Here is a 17,770-nt window from a genome sequence, read left to right on the forward strand (position 1 = left end):
AAAACCCAACATTATGTTGTATTGTGACAACCAAACAACATCTACAAAAATCACAAATAATCTCGTTCAACATGATAAAACCCAACATTATGTTGTATTGGGACATGATTTGATCCCTTATGTATTTTCCCCCTTTCCTTGTTAAAGGGTGTAATTAGCTATATGTTTGTTGTATTTGTGTATAAATTATACCATCCTCCAGAGATTTAGGTGGTGTTTGTTTTTTGTATGTAGATCTGCGTGGTCTCTTCTATCTGTGCCGTGCAGATCACGCGCATACATTAGCCTTCACAGACTGTTTGTTTTTTTGAAGACTGCAGACCTAAAAATGTATGCGCGCCCTCTTCTTGGTGCAAATGTGGACCAAAGTCTTCTAACATCTTTAAACATCTTCTAGCCTAATAAAACAAATATATCTTTATTTTTTTTAAGTTTTTTTTTTAATTTATATTTTTTCCAACTTTATTATTAATGATAAACATTTTGGAAAAAAATTACAAAACTTGAAAAAAAAAAAACGTTTGATGATACAAACATAATATTTTTGACAAATTTATAAATAGATATTTATTACAATAATAGTCATTGAAGTTGTTTATATAAATATATAAAAAAATCATAATATATATTCTTATATTTTTTTGCTAAATTTTGTAAAACATTATTTAATACAGTATCGTCAATTTCTCGAGAAAATATTTATCGAGAAAATATTTATGGTACGTTTTTAATGGATTTAATTGAAAAAATCGAAGTTTATTTCCATCCATTTATGTATAATGTTTAGTTATAACTTTGCAACCAAAGTTTTTGGTTTTTTATCAAATATAACAAAATCATAAAAATATTTAAAAAAATCACTTTTAAGTTTAAAAAAAATCAGTTTATTTAAATTTCAGTTTATTTTAATAGTCCGCAGATGTTAAAAAAACAAACAGTTTTCTTTTTTCAGACTGCAGATGTTTAATCCACCTCTTCTAATGCAGAGGTCTATAGATATGATCCGCATATTGCAGACATATTTCTTCAGAAGAAACAAATAACACCTTAGATTATTGAACAACCTTTTCATACTAATCCTCTCTTTTACATTGATGACATAGATTGCTAATTAAAAAATATAATCACATCGTGTTGTCCAATCCCACTAGCTACAATGTAGGGTTAGCACTTACTACAACCAACATATTACAAGACTTGAGAATATACTCTCTACCGTTATTAACCAAACCAAACCAAACCAAACGTCCATCTACAAATGCTGTTAACAGGAAAATTATGTCATACAATAACCATCTGTAATATTTTGAGAAGATGCCAAAGCTTCACCACCACCAACTACAATGGTGCTCCGATTCTTCTTAGTTGACTTACTTAATTGGAACACAGGGTGTCTACATAATCTCCTCACTCCTTTTCTCAAACTTAACCTCTCCAATATCCCCTCCACCACCACCACCTCCTCTCCCTCCTGTTTTGATTCATGATTATTACTACCGACTGCTAATTTATGACTTGGCGACCTCTCCCCAGATATGAATTCGCATCCTACAATTGATCCACTCTTTCTTGGGAAGCTCCAAAAATTTTCTTCCTTTTCATTTCCTATTCTGTTGGCAGGAGGAGAGGACATCACTTCAAACTCACCATATGTTTCTTCTCTTCCACGTAGAGTTTTGATCACAAGCGTTTTCAGAAAGTTCATCACTTGAACTGCATGAATCAATGCTGTCAAAGGATCTGCCATCTGCATCCACACCACACCACCACCCAGGGCTTTTAATATTACAGATTCTTTAATATATATATATATATATATATATATATATATATATATATATATATATATATATATATATATATATATATATATATATATATATATAAAAGAAGCCAAATTGCAATAACCATATGTATTATTATATTTAACTGAAGGTGTAGAATAGCAATGGACCTGAGTCATGTTGGGAGCAAACACCATAGCAATGTTCCGGGCATTCATCTTGTTTTCTGGTTCATACTTGGCAACATCTGCCATTAAGTTAATGGCCCAGTCAACAAGTGCAGCCTCAGTTTGAGGAAGGGATTTGACAAGCCGAGTACACTCCTGTTCCGTGTTGCATTGCATCACTTGGTCTGGGGTCAAAGAATCAAGAACGCCTCTAGGAAGTTCTCTAAACCATGCCTGCGCGCACTTCCATTCATTATACATCATATATTGTTTTGCAACAAGTAGGTAAATAAATGAATTAATTAATATCATGGTTGTAGGCTGTAGCGTACCTTAATCAAGCCAGCCAAACAATGAACGTCTATTCCATGAGGGATAAACCCTCTGTTAAGTTGCTTCCTAACCTCCTCCTCTTGACCGTTTTCTGCATTTATTCGAAATATCCCTTCTGCCTTCAACCATAAAATCAGTTAACATGATATCAGAAAACTTAACCGAATGACTCAAAATTGTTCAAGAGACAAACTGGGCTTTTACTTGAAGGCCGCCTCCTTCATATAAACTCTTCTGCATCATTAGAAGTATAGTCGGAACACTGTTTCCTCTCTCATCATATGAACACTGCATTGACTCTGCAGATACTCCAAACACGTGCACACTGTTTCAAGTGGGATTGAGTTTAACAATCGAACACTAGAGATAGAGATAATATGCCACTAGGGATGAACCGTAAAGATTGTTCTCTCAATTTAAAATAATAATACTCTTGAGATAAGCAACAATCATTCCAAACTGTAAAACCTTTCTTTTCTTACTTTGCAAGTATTAAGAAGGGGTAGAAAAAGCAAAAAACCATAAAAACTTTTCATCCCCTGTTCAAAAGCCTTTCTTTGCAAGTACTAAGAAGTGATAGAAAAAGCAGAAACCATCAAAACTTTTCATCCCCCTATTCAAGCTTCATCAATAACAATAACAGATTACATAAATGGCAGAATCATAAATTTTCATTATATCTTTATAAACAGTAAAACCCAGCTATTTTTTTTTTCTTTCTAAAATGGCAACTCACGTAACACACTCTAAACCCAGCTGTATCCCAAAATATATTGCGTAACAGAGCAAGTACAAAATAATATCTAATTAAAAAAAAGCATCCCCCCCCCCCACCCAAATTCACACTTGGTTTTCTTTAGTCCACAGACAGCTATATCCCATTAAATTAATATTTTCAAAGAGAGAAACCCAATCCGATAAACAAATCATCACTGCAATACCCAGATCCAGAAAGATTTACTTGAATGGGTAATGTATACAATAAGAAGAATGTGAGGCGGCGGGTACCTTGCGCTGGGAGGCTTGCGGGGAATGTCAGGTTGAAGCTCATCAGGCAATCCGAGGAAGCCATTGAAACGATCAAATGTGACATGAGAAAGATGCTGCACGTCGGTGGGGCAGCCAATATCCAAGGAGGAGGTGGAGGAGGAAGCATCATCAGAGTCGTCGACACTGCAGGTGACGAGAGACTTGCGAAGCGTGGTCAACAGAAGGGCTAGAATGGTAAAATTTGTAGATTGGCCCTGATCCTGGTGTTGGTCGGGGCCGATGAAGGGGGTAGTAATTGGATTGTTGTGGCAGTGGGAATAATCTTCATAGAAATAGTCAACGTCGTCTTCATCCTCTTGCTCTTCCAGTTGCTCATCAAAATTTTGATTAGGAAAAGAAGCTTGGAACCTTGGTCTGGTTGCTCGGCCGCATGATTTGGATCTAAAAAGCGTCGTCATTTATCTTCCTTATTTCTTTCTTTTGGTGAGGGTAAATATATTCACAAGACTCAAAGAAATAAAGATTGAGAATTTTGGAGTAAATGCAAGCAGGAAAGAAGAAAGGAGTCGTATATATGAACATGAGAAGGATTTATATGGTAAATATACGATTGAATGAATGAATGAGAGGTGGTGGTGTTATAGATATGGTGATATGGAAAGTGACAACCAAGATTTTATTTTATTTTTTTTATTTTAATATATGCAGAGTATGTGAGGGAGGGTGAGGCCGAAAAGGAAACCAAGATTTAACTTTTTTTTTTCTTTTGGTTTGATTTGTTATATTTTTTATACAGATTTGGGGAAAAAGGTGACCCGTGAGTGGGAAGGAGGGGAGACAACAGGGAAGTCTAGTATTTAAAAGTTTTTTTTTTTTTTTTTTTTTTTTTTTTTTTTTTTTTTTTACAAAACTTTAAAAATGGTTCCTGTGGTTTTTTAAAATATCAAGTTTACTCCTTAATTTCAAAAAAACTCACAGATGGTCCCTGTGGTTTCAAAACTTTTAACAAATGGTTCTTTTCGCTAACCCCGTTAGCTTTTGGCCGTTAAGTAAATGATATTTCTATCATTTCACTATTACAGGGATCATTTATGAGTTTTTGTTATCTCAAAAAAAGAAAACTGAAAAAATAATTATTTTAATATATAATGGTCCTCTCTATCACACACACACACATACACACATAAATTCAACTTATTCTTCCTTGACTTACAAATTCTATACCATATTTCAAACCATCATTGAATCAACATAGTGAAACTTGTTCCACGGTAACATGGTCTCTTCGATTCAACCCATTAAACACAAACAAGAACTTCAAATCAAACACAGGTTATCAAAGTACCGTGTCATTCCATTTTTTTTCTCAAAATGAACTACAATCAAGTCCAACATCCAAATCGATACTACTATAGACATTGACAACAAATTGAAAGCCAGTAATCAAGATCCAAATGATCTAAACAAACTTGAATAAGACAAATTCTGGAAAATGAAGGATACGAGGGGAGGAAAAACAAAAATCCTAAAAACGAAGATAATGAACAAGTTCAACCAAGATCTAAAGTTGATTGATGATAACAAGATAGTAATTCCAATCGATAACATAAGAATGATTAGTTTCAGATTCACAGTTTACAACCAAATTCTGGAAAATTAAGGATACCATGGTAATAGTCAACATTGATGTGTACTGGTCACTTGTTAGTAGTTCCTCCTAGGTCCACCATATCATCTCTGACTGACTACCCACACTTTTGATACGAAATCAACAAACCGCTCACCTCTATGAATGAAACGATGACCACCTAGGCGCCCAATCAACTGGGTTTATACCCCTAATATTTGAAACCTATTGTAACGCCCCGATTCTCAGGTATGAGTTTAAATGAAAGTTATTTGGTTTTGAGGCCTACTCGACGAGTTTGTTGCCCTACTCGTCGAGTAGCAGCGAGGTGGGATCGCACATTTAGTGGCCTACTCGCCGAGTCCATAAAGGGACTCGACGAGTAGGAGCTGACATATGAAACCCTAAATCTCGGGGTTTTGCACCCTATTTAAAGAAGCATAAGCCCCCTTTAGCCTCTTTGCAGTCCATTGAGAAACCCTAATTCGTGTGGTGTTCATCCTTGTGTGTCTTGAACTTTAGAGAGGAGTTTTTGGGAAGGAAGAGCTTAGAGGACAAGAGATTAGGAGCAAGGAAGGTGTGGGAATCAGAAATCTACCTCAGTTGGCATCATTTGAAGGTACCAAGTTGCCACCTTTACTTCATTTTCCTCCTAGACCTTATTTGGTTGAGATTTAGGGCTTTTATGGCATATTTGAGATGATAATGTGGAGTATGAGCTAGATATGAAGTTGTAACTTCAGATCTGGACCTTTCTTGGGTTTTAGAGTCAGAAAGCTATGAACTTGGCCATGTATAAAACCTTCCTTGAGTATGAAACCCCATTGTAAGCTTGGAATTGTCATTTAGAGCCTTTGTAGCCATGCATGCACGTAAAGTTTGCAACTTTACGTGAAATGCATGCCTTAGAAGCTTGGATTTGTAATTTGGAGCCACTGCATGGCTTAAAAAGAGTCTGTATGACCTATGGGCTGAAGGGACTCGGCGAGTCGCAAGGACGACTCGATGAGTCATATGAAGATAGGCATGTACTCGACAAGTTGAATGAACAACTCGGCGAGTCCGATGAAGATTGTCATAGAACTCGACGAGTGGTATGAACCACTCGATGAGTCGGATGAGTTTTCCCCAATTTACGTATGTGTGTGTAACCATCAAGTTGCAAGAAGGAAAACTTGATGAGTGGCCTTAGAGTTCGATCATTAACCAAAGGAACTCGACGAGTCACTCTGTGACTCGGAGAGTGGATAAGTACTTCAAGGAACTCAGCGAGTAGTCGAGGGTACTTGGTGAGTTAAGGTCAACATGAACTGTTGACCTTGACTGATGACTTTGATTTTGACCAGGGTTTGTTTAGTTGACTGATGGGGTACCTTGAAAAGTTGGAAATTTATGAGTATGATTATTCTATGGTATCAGGTGGTGGAGATTTTGTCAGTGATCCGAGAGTTGGAGTTCATATACCGAGTCAACATTTGCAAGTTGAGTTATCCTCACTATATCAATAGGGTCTACGGCACCAAGGTCGGCCCTTAAGTTGTTATTGTTATGATGTGCTACATGTGGTTATGATCTATTAGATCGAAATCAGGATAGACAATATATTATGCTCTTATGATCCGTAGGGATTGGTATGTTAGTGACCTGATAGGTCGGTACTCTAGTTACGAGGGATTTCTATGATCGATGATCAGCGAGATAGATATGTTTGATGTTTGTATATGCCAGTAGATGTTAGTTATGCGCACTTGGATATTTGCTTGTTGGTTGGGTTGAGGCGGTCCTGCTTTGTGCTGAAGACCAACATATCATATGAGCGGTCTGGGGAGACTGTAGGCACACATGGCGGTCCAGTTATGCCGAATGCTCGGGACAGATTCAGTTAGACTGTAGGCTCTGCAGGGCGATCCAAACAAGCCGATGGCCCAGTATGCATGTTGTTGATTGTCTGTTATTGATATGGTATTATCGGTGTGGTGTTGGTATTTTGGGGGTAGCTTACTAAGCCCTCGGGCTTATAGTTTTCAGTTTATTGGTTCAGGTACTTCAGGAAATCATGGCAAGGCGAAGGCGTGACCGTACCGCTCCTCATCTTTTTGATCTAGTTATTGGGACACTCTGATGGATAATGATTTGAAAACATTTTTGTAAACAAATACTATTTGGTTTTATTTATGATTGAAAAAGTTTAAATTTTGCGTAAAACTTTTGGGATGTTACACCTATAGCAGTCATCGACTTCTCCAATTGGGTTTGATTCTTGTAGAGATCTGCTTCAATTTATGTTCTTCTTGACTCAATGATTTGATAACAATAATCTCCAAATTTGGAAACTTCGACAAGATACGAGCCTTGTTCTCCTTGGTGGCCTTTAAATTCGAGCATGCATCACGAGACGAGCATTTCACTTAGCCAGACTCGATCCATCTCAGGTCCGATCTGGGATGTCACACTTGAACTGAATCCACTTGTTGGCGGAATCCATTGTTGAGCATTTCCAAATCACGAACTGAATTCATCTAACGGTATGGGAACAGGGTGACGGTGATATCATAAGTGGGTGAGATTTGGCGGAACAAATCAACGAGCTTTAGATTCCAATTAGGCATAATGAGACGAACACCACACCATAAACATCATATTTGAAATTTTGGAGTTTGAAGTTGGTAGGAGAGGAAAAGAAAGGGCTAGCAAGGACCAGTAAATATGGTAGATCGAAGGTCATGCGAGTGTATATGTGTGTGTGAGAGATATGGGTAAGTGGGTAAGTTGAATTTAGGTATATGAACAATGCGATAATTGATTGGGTTCTAAAGATGCAAATGCAAATGACCAAGAGAGCAAGAGAGAGAGAGAGGGGGAGGGGGAGAGAAGAGAGAGAGAGAGAGAGAGAGAGAGAGAGAGAGAGAGAGAGAGAGAGAGAAAGAGAGAGAGAGAGAGAGAGGGGACCCTTCTATATTAAATAATTATGTTTTTTTTGTTTTTTTTTAAATAAGGCAAAACTTTGTAAATGGTCCCTGTAATAGTGAAATGACAGAAATACCCTTCACTTAACGGCCAAAAGCTAATGGTGTTAGCAAAAATGACCAATCTTTAAAAGTTTTGAAACCACAGGGACCATTTGTAAGGTTTTTTGAAATTAGGGACTAAACTTGATATTTTCAAAAACCACAAGGACCATTTTTGAAGTTTGTCTTTTTTTTTTTTTAACGCATTACACTCCTTACTTACCATCTCTAATTTATTCATTCATTCATTCAATCGTATATTTACCATATAAATCCTTCTCATGTTCATATATATACGACTCATTTCTTTTTGACAAAAATGCAAAAATGATTGCTATGGTTTGTCATTTTTTGTGGATATGGTCCAAACCTTTTAAAAATTGGATTTCTGGTCCTTATTGAAAGATTTATATTTGGAACAAGTCCCTGGGGTTAACAGCCGTTTGTTTGTGGCTGTTAAACCCCTCACGTGCATTGCACACGAGGGCAAAAATGTCTTTTTACTTGAGGGACCATTTTTACAATTCCGGAAATAATATATAAAGACTTCCCCAATGTTCAAGTTCTTCCCCAAACGTTGTTCTGCTACTTTCAAGTTGTTCTTCCTTCTCTCGTTCCCCTTTGTTAACGGTCGTCTTGTCAGTTAATCACACGATGGTTCTCTGTTTTTGTGGTAAGTTTGTTGCTGTTAAATGCTCATGGACACCGAAGAACCCAGGAAGACATTTCTATGCTTGCCCTCAAAAGGTAAAGAATTTCGTTTGCACCCATTTTGATTTGTAATCAAATAACATTTGTTATTTTCCCCTTTTTGAAGGATTCTTCTTGTCGCTTCATCGGATGGGTTGATCCCCCCATGTGTGAAAGGTCTAAAGTCATTATTCCTAGACTATTGAGAAATATGAACCGAATGCAAGCTTGGTGCACAACTCTAAAGATTCTGTTGTTGGCTAGTTGAGTGTTTTTTGTGATTTTGTTCATAAGGTCTGTTTAGGTTTAGGTAATAAGGTAATGGGGCGGGTTTTTTTTTTTTTTTTTTTTTTTTTTTTTTTTTTTTTTTTTGTTGAAGATCGATAAAAGTGTGGTTTTTGGGTGGATTAATGGTTTTTGTTACTTTGACCTAGGTTCTTTGTAGTTGTTTGTAAGGTCAAAGTATGTTGTTTATGTAGTAAATGACTTCCTGATATAAATATGAATTTTATGGAATTGCTTATGTTGTTTGTAAGGTTCTTTGTAGTTTTTGTAAGGTGAAAGAAAGGTTAATGTGAATAATTGACTGTAATTACATAATACACAACAATAACCAAAAACCATAATAATCAAGGCTACAATTACATAATAGACTACAAGCATATAGTGCAATTACATTATCCCAAAATATGCAACCATATATATATATATATATATATATATATATATATATATATATATATATATATATATACATATATGTATATACATATATATATATATATATATATATATATATATATATATATATGTTCTAATACTTATCATACTAATGAAAACCAAAATAACCATAAGTCATAAGTTTTTTAACATCAAAACACTTCCAAAAGTAGCAAATAACATCTGCCAAAACAAACACAACCTTGATCTTCAACTTCCACCTCCTTGACCTTTGCATGTCCTTGAGTTGTGACCTTTGTTTTTACATTTTGCACATGTTACACTGACAAATTTCCTTGTTAATTTTTGAACTCCATCAGGACCCACTTTATAGCCTTCTTCCTGACTTACACCATGAGTACCACTCTGACTTTGACTCCCTCTTTGACTCTGACTCAGTTTTTCATCCTCACTTTTATCTTCCTCTTCTTTGTAGGCCTACCTGGTTGCTTATGATGTATTGGAGGGATAAGTGTGGTGGGACACAAACTTTTAGGCCACATTATTCTTCCTTTTATGGGCTCTACCTTATAGGAATATGCATTCTTCCATGTATCCAACCAGCATACCTCATTGACCCACCTGTAAATGTCACCAACATCCTCTAAGTTCTTGGTCATTTCATAAAGGGTTGCAATGGCATGTTTACAGGGGATGCCTATTAGCTCCCACTTCCTGCAAGTACATGTGTTGTTCCTAACATCTACAACATGTTGATCTTTCCATGCCCCATTGACTTGGTATTTCTCACCCCCATTCCACCTAGCAATGTAATGTGATGCATGAGACTTGTTTACATCCAATATGGTTGTTGCAGTGGGTGTTAAAGGACATTTTGCCTTGTCCATCACCTTCATAACATTACAGATTCTCTTCATCAAGTATTGTTTAATATACTCCAAACAACCTATGACATGCTTATCTCTTCCCTCTATTATCTTGTTGTTAAATACCTCACAAAGGTTGTTTAACAGTATATCATAGATGATGGGTTTTAGCCTTAAGAACTTTCCTATGTGCGCATGCAAAACCCTAATGCTCGGATCTAGGCTTTCTAATTAAACGTGCTTTGAATCCAAGACTTCTAATGCCTAATTAGGTTAAATAACAACATTGAAATAGATCTAGAACCATACCTTTGAATTCCTTGTTGATCTTGTTGTCTTGGAGCTTCTAGAGTCACAAATGTCACTCCTCTAATGGCTTACAAACACCAATAGCAAGAAAGATGATTTAGGAGAGAGGAGATGGGAGGAATTCGGCTAGAGTGTCTCTACTTTTAGATGGTGTGTCGAATTCCCTCACCCCTAGGGTCTATTTATACTTGTAGACTCCTTAAGGATTACAGCTTTAACCCTAATTGGATAACTTAGACTTTAAGTTAATCCATATCCTTTCCTTGATAACCCTATGGATGATTTTTGGCTTATCCAAGCCCTAGAAATCGTCCATCCTATCTTGGATAAGGATTTATAGTCTAAAGTGTAACTATCAAACAATTGACAGTTTATACCCTCTTATTTAATTAATCTCTTTAAGTCACCAAATTAATTCCAATTAATCTATGACTTATATTAATCAAATAACCATATATTATTCCTTATAATATTTACTCTCTCTTAACAAATCATCCATCAAGTTGCTATGGTGAAGGCAACCCAAAAGGAGCATGCACAACCGGGTCAAATACTTGCCTAATATAGTTGCAGCCTTAGACACTATTCCAACAGTCTCCCACTTGGATAAGTCTAGTAACTATACAAGTACAATTCGGTTTGCAATCGTAGCTCTCAAAGACGCTGTCAAACTCTGATCTAATCAATCTTGTCCTTTAGTTAAGGGATCGTACAATCCTCTGTTAGATATCATGTTGACAATCCTATGGAATGGTTAGTCTAGCATTTGATTTCTCGATCTCCGATTTATTCGACATAGAACTTAATCAAACACATCAATTCAGTTCTGACCGGGCCTGGCACATAAGTCAAATCAAATCATCGAGTGGCCAAGATATCGCTTTTACCTTTTTGATAAAAGTTACAGATAAACTTCGACTTATATGCATTTACTTATTCATTAACCAACTATACACAATAATGCGTTTTATAACACCGAGTTACTGATGCGTTTTCGCATTATCAATGTACAATCAATTAACAAATAATAAACCATATATCTAGGTTTTAAGACTATATGATATTATCGTCTTGCGATCACCTTTTATATCGTATTCCATAAAGTGATTCCAACAAGTGCGGGTTTGTTCCAATGCTCAAAACCAGTTCATAAGCACTCATGAACGTTGCAACAACCCTTTGCTATGTCTAACACCATTTAGACAATCTACACACCAATTCATGACAATCTTCATTCATATCTACTTCCAACATATGAACGATTGTGGACAATTTGAACAATTCGATTATTCCTAATAAATTCAATTATTCTGGAAGTCAAAACATGCAAAGTGAAACAATAGTTAAACGATTAACATAAGACAGTAACATTACTCATAAATAAAAATCCTTTATTTAATCGCCAAATGTTAATTACATTTATCTATTATACGTTTATAATACTATCTAATCTATACTAATATCATCCTTCAGCCCAATACTCCTAGCATGCTGCAAATGCTTAACCCTACTCAGTCCCTTCGTAAGCGGATCTGCTGGGTTATCTTCTAATGATATCCTCTTAACTATGAGTTGTCCTTCTTCTACACGATGTCTAATGAAGTGATATTTTCTGTCGATATGTCTTGATCTACCATGATCCCTCGGTTCCTTGGTCAAGGCAACCGCACCTTCGTTATCACAGAAAATCTCCATGGGTTCCTTTATGGCAGGCACAACTCCAAGATCACTGATGAAGTTCTTTAGCCATATTGCCTCCTTCGATGCTTCGCTCGCTGCGATGTACTCTGATTCGCACGTTGAATCAGCTACGGTTTCTTGCTTGGAACTCTTCCAAGTTACTGCTCCTCCATTTAGGGTAAAGACCCAGCCCGACTGCGAACGGTAGTTGTCCCTATCGGTCTGAAAAACTGGCATCACTATACCCTCACACCTTCAAGTCATCACTCCCTCCAAGGACTAAGAACCATTCTTTCGTCCTCCGAAGGTACTTAAGGATGTTCTTTACCGCAATCCAATGTGCTTTTCCAGGGTTCCCTTGATATCTGCTAACCATGCTCAAAGCGAAGGCTACATCAGGGCGAGTACAAGTCATAGCGTATATGATTGAGCCAACTGCGGAAGCGTACGGTACTCGACTCATTTCTGCTATTTCAGCTTTAGTACTCGGACTTTGAGTCTAACTCAACTTGGCATTTCCTTGTATCGGTAGTTCTCCCTTCTTTGAGTTTTCCATACTAAAACGTTTTAGTACCTTCGCTAAGTAAGTATTCTGACTAAGTCCAATTAGTCTCTTACTTCTTTCTCTTACTATCCTTATTCCCAAAATGTAAGAAGCCTCTTCGAGGTCCTTCATAGCGAAACACTTCCCGAGCCAGGACTTGACTTCCTGCAGAGTCGGGATGTCGTTTCCTATGAGTAATATGTCATCGACATATAGAACGAGGAAGCTTACTATACTCCCACTGGCTTTGACATATACACAAGATTCATCTTTGCTTCGTACAAATCCAAACTCTTTGACTTTCTCATCGAAGAAAAGATTCCATCTGCGAGACGCTTGCTTAAGTCCATAAATGGACTTCTCAAGCTTACACACTCTATTTGGATGCTTCGGATCCACAAACCCCTCTGGCTGAGCCATGTAAAGTGTAAACATCCTCAGCCAACTTTCCGTTAAGGAAGGCGGTCTTGACATCCATTTGCCAAATTTCATAATCATGAAATGCAGCAATTGCTAGCATCACTCTAATAGATTTAATCTTCGCAACTGGTGAGAAGGTCTCATCATAGTAAATTCCTGGAGTTTGAGTAAAGCCCTTCGAAACCAATCGCGCTTTATACGTGTGTACGTTCCCATCCACGTCGGTCTTCTTCTTGAAGATCCATTTGCACCCAACGGTCTTACGTCTAGGCACATAATCAACCAAATTCCAAACTTGGTTATCGTACATGGATTGGATCTCGCTATCCATTGCCTCTTTCCATTTCGCAGACTCCGGGCCTGCCATGGCTTCCTTATAGCTATTAGGTTCATCAAGATTTACTAGTGTACCATCACTAATATACGTGTCCCCTTCGGTAGTAATATGAAAACCATAAAACTAGGGATGAACTCTAACTCTATCGGAACGTCTAAGAGGTAAGGACTCGTCAATCGGTTCAACCGGAGTTTCCTCCTCGGGTTGAGTGCCAGCGGTAGAGGTTCCTTCATCTATCGACTCTTGAATCTCTTCAAGTTCGATTTGCCTCCCACTGTCTCCTTGGCTTATGAGTTCTCGCTCTCGGAAAACTCCTCTCCTCGCAACAAAGACAACGTTGTCCTTCGGTCTATAGAAGAGATATCCAAAGGATGTATGTGGGTAGCCGATGAAAATACATCGCTCACTTCGAGGTTCAAGCTTGTCGTGAGTATCTCGTCTTACGAAAGCCTCGCAACCCCAAACCTTGATGTGTGCCAACAAGGGAGCTTTTCCTGTCCACATCTCGTGAGGTGTTTTGGCAACCTTCTTAATAGGGACTCGGTTAAGGATATGGGCGGCAGTCTCTAAGGCATACCCCCAAAAGAAGATAGGTAGTGAAGCACGACTCATCATAGAGCGAACCATATCCAATAAGGTTCGATTTCGCCTTTCTGCCACACCATTCAACTGCGGTGTCCTAGGAGGCGTCAATTGCGAAACTATTCCACACTCCTTGAGATAATCGTGGAATTCAAGACTTAGGTACTCTCCTCCTCGATCAGATCGAAGCATCTTGATTTTCCTGCCCAATTGATTCTCCACTTCATTCTTGAACTCTTTGAACTTTTCAAAGGTTTCTGACTTTTGCTTGATTAAATAGATATACCCATATCTACTATAATCATCGGTAAAAGTCACATAGAAGAGGTTCCCATCCTTCGTGGTTGATCTAAAGGGTCCACATACATCAATATGTATTAGGTCCAATAGCCCCTCACCCCTTTCACAAGTATTCGTGAAGGGTGACTTAGTCCTCTTTCCAAGTAAACAAGACTCGCATGTGTCATCTTCCCTAAGTTCGAATGACTCCAACACTCCATCCTTTTGGAGTTGGGCTATGCGTTTCTTGTTGACATGTCCAAGACGGCAATGCCACAAGGATGCTTTATCCATACTAGTGGAAGAATCAATATTCAAAACATCATTTCCTAAGTTATCAACAATCATAACAGTTTCATATATTCCATTACACGGTATAGCTTCAAAGTAAAAGACACTATTTAGATAAGCCAAAATAGAACCATTCTCATTATTAAAAGAAAATCTAAATCCTTGTCTATATAAACCATGAAATGAAACGATGTTTCTAGCCATTTCTGGCGAATAGCAACAATTGTTCAAATCTAAACATAAATTATTCCTAAGCACTAAAGAATACACTCCAATCTTGGTAACAGGCGACGATCTTCTGTTCCCCATGATTAGATTGATCCTTCCTTGCTCCACATCCCTACTTCTTCTTAGTCCCTGCACATTTGAATAAATGTGATAACCACAACCGGTGTCAAGAACCCAAGAAATAGCATGATTAGAATCGTTAGATTTAATTGTGTATATACCTGCGAAAGATGGCTTGATCTTTCCTTCTTTGATTGCTTGCAGGTATTCTGGGCAGCTTCTCTTCCAATGTCCTATCTTGTGGCAGTGGTGGCACTCTGCCTCCTTCGGGTTAGGATAGGGCTTAGTGGGATCAACTTTGGTCCCAATAGAAGAGGCACCATCTCGGGCTTTAACCTTGCGATAGTTCTTCGATGAAGCCTTCCTCTTTTTTCCATTTTCTTGACCATTTGCCAAGACAGGAGCAGCAGACGGATTGGGAGTAGGTGCAACAGACTTGTCTTTGAAGTTGCTCTCAGCGACCCTCAAAAGACCTTGGAGTTTGCTTAGGGTGACCTCCTCTTTGTTCATGTGGTAGGTGTGACATCCCCAAAATCACGGCCAGAAAAGACCGGTTTTGTTTATACTTTATTTCAAAATCAGAGTTATCTTTTAATAAAAGGGTTGCGGAATTTGTCCCAAAACAATAATATGATAAAGATTTATCAAAAACATTTCCATAGAAATGTATTTCATTAAAAGACTCGAGATGTCATGCTCGTACAGATCAAAAGTATAAACAGTACAATATAAGCCTTACTACATTATTTCATATCTACAGGCCTATATCCGTAATCCCTCGTCCAAAACATCACACCTATGCTCATGCGCCACTACCTGTAATACATAAAACTGAGTGGGTCAGGCTTGGGAGCCTGGTGAGCACATAGGGTTTTCAACCCACAATAAGTAAGTTTATTAATTTCATCAATCAACAATAACCCGATTACCCGTTCCCGTTATCCTCACTTTACGTCCCTAAACACCTATCATAAGGGACCTAGCCTAAGGATCATCATCAGGACGGACACTACTGCTAAGGGGATTCCTCAGCAATAAATGTCCTAATAGGCAACCATGTGGGGGATGGAGTACATCTGGTGAGCACACAGTTCAAATAAACACACAGTTCAAATAAACACCTACAGGTTGTGTGACATCCCCAAAATCACGGCCAGAAAAGACCGGTTTTTTTATGCTTTATGAAAATCAGAGTACTTCATTTTATAAAAAGATTGCGGAATTTGTTCCCAGAAAGACACGATAAATACGTTATTAAAACATTTTCGAAGAAACGTATTTATTCATTTCAAAATGTTTGGGATGTCATCGTTAATACAGAAACATAAGCATAAACAGAACTTACATTTATTTACACTAGTGATCTACATCTCTTTAAACCTCTCAGTGTAAAGTGACATCATATCAACACCTGTGATAAAATAAACTGAGTGGGTCAGGTTGGGAAACCTGGTGAGTACATAGGGTTTTCAACCCACAATAATATAATTATTATTTTCAAACAATCAAACAATCAACCCAATTACCCATCCCCATTGTCTGTTTTATTCTTAAGGATCTATCCTAAGAATCAACTATTCCTCGTTCATACGTTCCTAAGGATCATCCTAAGGAATCGGCACGAAGTCCATCGTCACCGCGGTTTAGGCACTAAGTCTGCATAGTCGCCAGAATTTATACAATAGGCACTAAGTCTGCATAGTCGCCAAGGTTTTGGCACCAAGTCTGCATGATCGCCAGGGTCTAGGTATCAAGTCTGCATGATCACCAAGGTTTAGAGTACACCGGGTGAACACATCGTTCACAACACCTACAGGTTGCGAGCCTGCCAGTGTTCCACTGGACTATCTAGGATAGTCCGTGGTTGTCATCCATACTCTGCTGAATGACGGGGACCTCGTTTGGGAAGAAGGCTTCTCACATCGTACACCTCTCACCCACACCTCATAGTCTATATCACCTCTCAACTCATCATCCAACTCATATTTCATCTATTATATCTACCCATATTTTACCCCAACATTATCGTAGATATAAAATACATATATAGTTTAAATCATTTAAAACATGTATAAAATCTTTCACTCAGCATAGACAGCAAGTATTCAGACAATATGCACACATAGCACGTAATTTATATTAAAATACTTCATATCTATGTGTAAGATGAAAGGGACTATGCACTCACCTGAATAGGTGGTGACTCAGCACTCGGACAGCATACTCTCAAAACGATATTCCTTCGATAAAACCTAGTACCAGTACCACTAGGGTTTAGTCTAACGATAACCGTGACTAATTAATAGTCGGACTATTATTATTATTATATAAGCGTTAAATAACACTCAATATAACTCATAATAATAGCCTAAATACTCATTATAAGTTCCTAATAATGTTACTATATTAAAACATAAGCTATATTAAAGATAGCGTAGGCATAGCTCACTTACAGTGGGTTTTTCGCAAAACCGGGCTTCGCTGGAGCAGCGTTTCCGAGCCGAAAGACCCTTTTTCTTGGGACTCCGGGAGCCTCGGGGCTTCCTTCGGGTGCTAGGGGGTTTACCTAGGCTTTTAGGGGGTTAGGGAGGCTTAGAGAGAGAGTTTAGAGAGAGAAAGAAGGTTTGGGAGGTGTGAGAATGAATGGAACCCGGCACCTCTATTTATAGGGGTGAAATATGATGGACTCATCGAGTCTGAGTCATGACTCGTCGAGTTGGTCCATGTGGTGGCCTTCTGGTGGTGCCACGTGTCCAATTCTGGTGGTGCCACGTCACCCCCTATCGCGTATCAGCCTTCAAACTTAGAAAAAATCATAACTTTCGCATACGAGCTCCGTTTTCGACGTTCTTTATATCCACGCGTAGGTAAAATCAAGATCTACAACTTTCGTT

At 37.9% G+C, this 17,770-nt stretch overlaps 1 protein-coding gene across 1 annotated transcript; it reads right to left on the reverse strand.

The window, feature by feature from the left end:
* Nucleotides 1-1,052: 1,052 nt before the first annotated feature.
* LOC145004837 (rho GTPase-activating protein 3-like) lies at nt 1,053-3,892 on the reverse strand. The gene is made up of 5 exons (XM_078963844.1): nt 3,293-3,892; nt 2,489-2,609; nt 2,284-2,403; nt 1,955-2,185; nt 1,053-1,747 (listed from the first exon to the last, which is right to left on the reverse strand). The coding sequence occupies exons 1-5, from the start codon at nt 3,730-3,732 to the stop codon at nt 1,277-1,279; spliced, it is 1,383 nt and encodes a 460-aa protein (XP_078819970.1). The 5' UTR covers nt 3,733-3,892; the 3' UTR covers nt 1,053-1,276.
* Nucleotides 3,893-17,770: the final 13,878 nt, after the last annotated feature.

This window comes from Lactuca saligna, chromosome 7 (assembly GCF_052625555.1).
Source record: "Lactuca saligna cultivar CGN05327 chromosome 7, ASM5262555v1, whole genome shotgun sequence".
NCBI classification, from domain to species: domain Eukaryota; kingdom Viridiplantae; phylum Streptophyta; class Magnoliopsida; order Asterales; family Asteraceae; genus Lactuca; species Lactuca saligna.

What these genes read in the sequence shown, in the direction of transcription:
- LOC145004837 (XM_078963844.1), bottom strand. Translation starts at nt 3,732, where the DNA reads ATGACGACGCTTTTTAGATCCAAATCATGCGGCCGAGCAACCAGACCA. An exon ending in ATGAAGGAGGCGGCCTTCAA is followed by an intron (nt 2,404 to 2,488) that starts GTAAAAGCCCAG and finishes TTATGGTTGAAG; the next exon opens with GCAGAAGGGATATTTCGAAT. An exon ending in TTGCTCCCAACATGACTCAG is followed by an intron (nt 1,748 to 1,954) that starts GTCCATTGCTAT and finishes GTGTGGATGCAG; the next exon opens with ATGGCAGATCCTTTGACAGC.